This window comes from Monoraphidium neglectum (assembly GCF_000611645.1).
Source record: "Monoraphidium neglectum strain SAG 48.87 unplaced genomic scaffold scaffold03874, whole genome shotgun sequence".
NCBI lineage: Eukaryota > Viridiplantae > Chlorophyta > Chlorophyceae > Sphaeropleales > Selenastraceae > Monoraphidium > Monoraphidium neglectum.
Window position 1 is genome coordinate 1 of NW_014009755.1, and position 4389 is coordinate 4389.

General features: G+C 64.9%; 2 protein-coding genes across 2 annotated transcripts in view; one reads left to right on the top strand and one right to left on the bottom strand.

Moving 5' to 3' along the window:
* Positions 1-192: 192 nt before the first annotated feature.
* MNEG_13515 (hypothetical protein) lies at positions 193-1612 on the top strand (the record flags this gene model as incomplete). The annotated part of the gene is made up of 4 exons (XM_014038012.1): positions 193-286; positions 517-615; positions 970-1049; positions 1457-1612. The coding sequence occupies 4 exons, from the start codon at positions 193-195 to the stop codon at positions 1610-1612; spliced, it is 429 nt and encodes a 142-aa protein (XP_013893466.1).
* A 2235-nt stretch (positions 1613-3847) lies between these two features.
* The window catches only part of MNEG_13516 (hypothetical protein), a gene marked incomplete at both ends in the record, with an annotated part of 1819 nt that continues 1277 nt past the window's right edge, over positions 3848-4389 (bottom strand). The window contains one exon of the mRNA XM_014038013.1: positions 3848-3862. Within this exon, the coding sequence (XP_013893467.1) occupies positions 3848-3862 (15 nt within the window). The remainder of the gene's footprint in view (positions 3863-4389) is intronic.

Consider the following 4389-nt stretch of genomic DNA (forward strand, 5'->3'; position numbering starts at 1 on the left):
CCCCGCCATTCAGCGCCGGCGCTTCCCCAAGGGGGGCCGGGGGCGGCGCGGGGCCTCCCGCGCAACCCCGATCGCCGCTGCCGCAAAGCACTACAGTGTCTGGTCGCAAAACACCGCCCCCATTGCCCCAAAACCGGGGCCATCAGCATCACCACACGAACACCAACACCATCTTGATCAATCCCACACAGCATGAACCTGTTCAACCTGTGTGTTTTTGGGAAGCTGGTTGAGGAGACTGAGGGGGCGTTCGGCACAATTTTCACCTACGTGATCTGCGCCCTGGGTGAGTCACCGCCAGTGGGCATCAGTCACCCGACTCGACCCATCGGCCGCCTCGACGGCCGTCGCGGATGAGAAACTGCAATGACTGGACCCCGCGGCGGCTGGCAAGGATTTTTGAACCCACCATCGACCACCACCCTCCAGCCCTCCCCACCTACGCACCTCCCCCCTCACACGGCCCACCCCTCCCCGCCGGCCTGCGTCTCTACGCTCGCATCGGCCCCGCCGCAGGCGCCGCGGGCGTGTCGGTACTGCTGCAGCCGGCCATCGTGCGCGGCGCCGTGTCTGTCAGCCTGGGGGCGTCAGGTGCCATTTTTGGGCTGTTCATGGGTGAGCGGCGCGGCTGGGGTGCTATTCACAGGGGGAACGAAGGATATGCAATCAGGTGCTTCGTGGGGCAGCAGGAAGCCACATGGAAACTGCGCGGCGCTGCAGCACTGCTCGCTTCCCGCAGAATTAGCTGTTTTTTTTTGCGAGCATCTGCCTGCTTGCGCCGGTTTTGCTCGTTGCAAGCGCTTGCTGCAATTAGTCGACCTTGCTTGAGGCCCCCACAGCTCCAGGTGAACGCTCGCAAACACAGTCTAAGCAACGTCTCACTCCTGCGACCCCTGAGATATTGAGACACTCGAAACGTCCGCGTTTCCCACCCTCCCACCACTCTCTCTGGCTGCACCATCTTTCCAGTGTCTGTGTTGGCGCGCATATCGTGGGACCCGCGGCGGCTGCTTGAGGGGCTGATCCTCGGCTGGTTTGTGGTGCGGCAGGTGAGGGGGCAGCGGAAGGCGGGGAGGCAATGGCTTTTGTGTGCGCGTGTGATTTTGCGTGCATGTTTAAAACAAGAAAGGGGTGCTTGCGTCGGCGAGCGTGTTTTCTTGGGCGTGCGTGCATGTGCGTGTGTGTGTGTGTGTGTTTGATGCGGCGCTGGCCGCCTTTCCGGGGTAATGAGAATCGAGCACTGCAGCGCGCCGCTATCGCATGGCACTCGCACAGGCGACGCCTTGCGCGACAGGACCCGAGGCTCCAAGACTCACGGGCGCCGCGCGTTCTGCGGCGTGCCAGCGCTAGCCGGCAGCCGGCCTTTCGACCCTCTCACCCCCGCACCCGTCCGCGCCCCTGACCCTTGCCGACCCCACTTCCACGCGCCCGCCCACCCACCCGCCAACGCCCATAGGTTCTGTCAGAGGCTCAGGCGCAGGTCGCGGGGGGCCTCACGATTGGTGGGCTGCAAGTCGGGCATTTGGCGCATCTAGGGGGCGCCCTGGCCGGGGTGCTGCTGGTGCTCGCGCTCAAGTCGGTGCCAGACCCTGACGCCGGCGGCAAGGCGTGAGTGACGAAGGCGTGAAGTCACCCTCGCATCCCATACGCGGTCGCCGCGGCCGGCGGCGCTGCAGCAGGTGGGCGTGCTCGCTCCCCCCCCCATCACATCTGCAAGGGGGGCGGGCTGCTTCGGGCGCCCCCGGCAAGCGGCGCGCGGCCGCGCCATGCGCCTTGTCCACCCGCGCGCGTCCTCGCACCCCCGCGCGGCTCGGCTTGCCGCCGCCCGCGCGCGCGCGAGGCTGTGGGCAAGCCGCGCTAGCCGCTTGCACTCTTGCAGTCCGGAGGATTTGCTTGCGGGGGCGGCGCCTGCGCCTTGTGTGCGGACTCTCAACACCCCAAGCCCGGGTCCCGCAGGCGTGCCTGTCCGCACGCGTGAAGCTGATCAGCTGCACGACTGCCACCTCCCCCTGCCGCCCACGCGGCGAGCCACCTCGCCCGCCCACCCGGCCCGCCCATGGTGCCCGCGCCGAGGGGGTGGACTTTGTCAACGTAACCCCGGCTCGCAATCTTTTAATGTAATGTCCCGGCGCCATCTTTAGTCATAGTTAGCTGTCTGTTGACTCCACCCATCACGTGATGCTGATCGCACAGCCCTGAGCGTTATGCCCCGGGCGCCTCTGCTGAGTTCTCGTCAGCAGGCGCCATGCTTGGGCGGCCCCAACTGCACGGTGTGTGTGAGTAACTTCCGACACGGGGTGCACGTTCCGTGCGCTGCAGGTGGTCTGGGTGGTTTCCACGGGGCCTGCAACCTGCTTCAGGGCGGCCGGCCTCCAATCAGCCAAATGTGGGACCTGGCGCCACGCATGCACGGGGTGCTGTGGCCCAAAGAGCGCGACGGAGTGTGACTGTAGGCACGGGCCGTGCTTTCAAGCCGTCGACCGCGCGCCACTGGCAGCTAATGTCTTTCGCGTGGCTGTGGGGAGGGGGGCAGACTTTGCCCTGCCAGGATCGCCCAGGTGTGCACAACTGCAAGCCTGGCTCTCCCCCGCGCTGACAATTGGCGTGGCAGGGGTATATAGTACTGTAGTACTTTACTCGGGAGCTGGTTGGTAACGGGCGCTGACGCGCGGGTTGGAAGTGTGCTGCGCACCTTTGTGGCGTCCGCTTGTGTGATCAGGTCGCGCCTGCATTCATTTGAGAGACGTGGGCATGCAGGGCGTCCTGCGGAGCCACGCGGGCTTGCAGCCCCTGGCTCCGTGCACCCTGCTTGCTCACTCTACCTGCACCGATGCACGGGGGCGGCATGCCAGCAGGTGGCGAGAATTTTTCATAGCAACTCCACCGCACAAACCGACCAGCTCCGCAGCATTCATTTAGAAACACACTCTGCAATGCCCTGGTGTAGTCGCCCAGACCCAACTGCGATTTGAGCACCCGGCATGCCTAGTCAATGGGGCCCGGGGAGGGGGGGATGCACAAACAAACTTCATGATGGAACACCGCGCCATCATTTCACGCAGGTGGCGCAAATTGAATATTCTTCCTTCCAGCGTGGAGCTGTCAATGCTGCCTGTCTGCGGTGCAGCCTGGCCGTCTTCCAAACAAAACACCCTTACACAAGGAGGGCGTCAGCGGGTTGGGTTCTCGGCGTCTCTACACATCAGAGCGCGCCTCACAGCAGTGCATACACGGCAGGCCGAGAAAGGCTCGGGCCGTTAACAATTGGGAAGCGCCACGCCCGCGCTGCGTGGCGCTTGAAAATGCGCGCGGCACGACAGGAGCACTTCAGGCACACCCGGCCAAGCGTCACTTCCGCTCGGCAATCGGCGCCCGCCTACATCCCAGCCCAGTAGCGAAAATGGCCGGCCCAGCCGGCTCAGGTGGCCGGCGGTAAGCAAAACACCCTGCGTGGCGGCACAGCGCCCACTCATCCATCCCTCGCAGAAAGAAGCAGACAAGTGCCGGCGCACAAAACAGCTGGTCGGTCGGGCTTCCCGGCCGCCGCTCAGGTAACGATGCATCCCATTTCAAACGGCCTGAAAATCAGCCGTGGCCCGGCGGTACGTGTGTGCACTACATACCCTCTTGATGTTGTTGTTCCTCGCTCTTCTTGTTGCTTGCGCTTGCGCGCCACTATACTCACGAAAATTCCGCCCCAGAGCTGTATCCGTCAACCACAAGGGTGCGCGCGGGAGATCGCGAAAGCACCAGCATCACGGCATGCATCAATCCAATCCCATCCAAAACCGAATCGAAAGCGGCGGCGCCGCTGAGTTGCCTTGGCGTGGGTTGCGTTGGCTCTTTTTTAGGTGCTGAGGTGCTGCAAACGCAGGGGGTGTGGGGTGTAAGCCACGTAAAAGGGGCGCGGCAGGGACCCCTTTCAAAGTGAGGCCGCCGTGGGAGGAGGGTTGGTGTGGTTGGCGGGCGCCGCGCCCGGGCGTGCGTACGGGATGGGTGGCGGTTCGCAGCTGCGTACCCAATAGCGGTCTCTCTTTCCCCCAACAACTGTCGAAGGCGCCACCCCCCGCGCGACGAATGGGCGCGTCGGGGCGCCGGCGAGCCGCGGCGCCCCGCGCTGTTTTAGGAATGCAAGTGAGGGGCTGGCGCCCCCGCACCCGTGTGCGCAGGCCGGCGCAGCAAAGTGGCGCGCTCGATTTGAGAGGTGGGGAGGGGGGCCCTCGGTAGGCGGGGTGGGGGGAGGGGGAGTTGTCAAATGATTGAGCCCACGCCCTAGCGAACGCCCTCAATCGTGGAAAGGGCGCCGCATCTTCAGCCGGACTTGGCGGCAGGGGCGGCCTCGGGCTTGGTGGCGGCGGCCGCGGTTGCGGGCTCGGGCTTGGTGGCGGC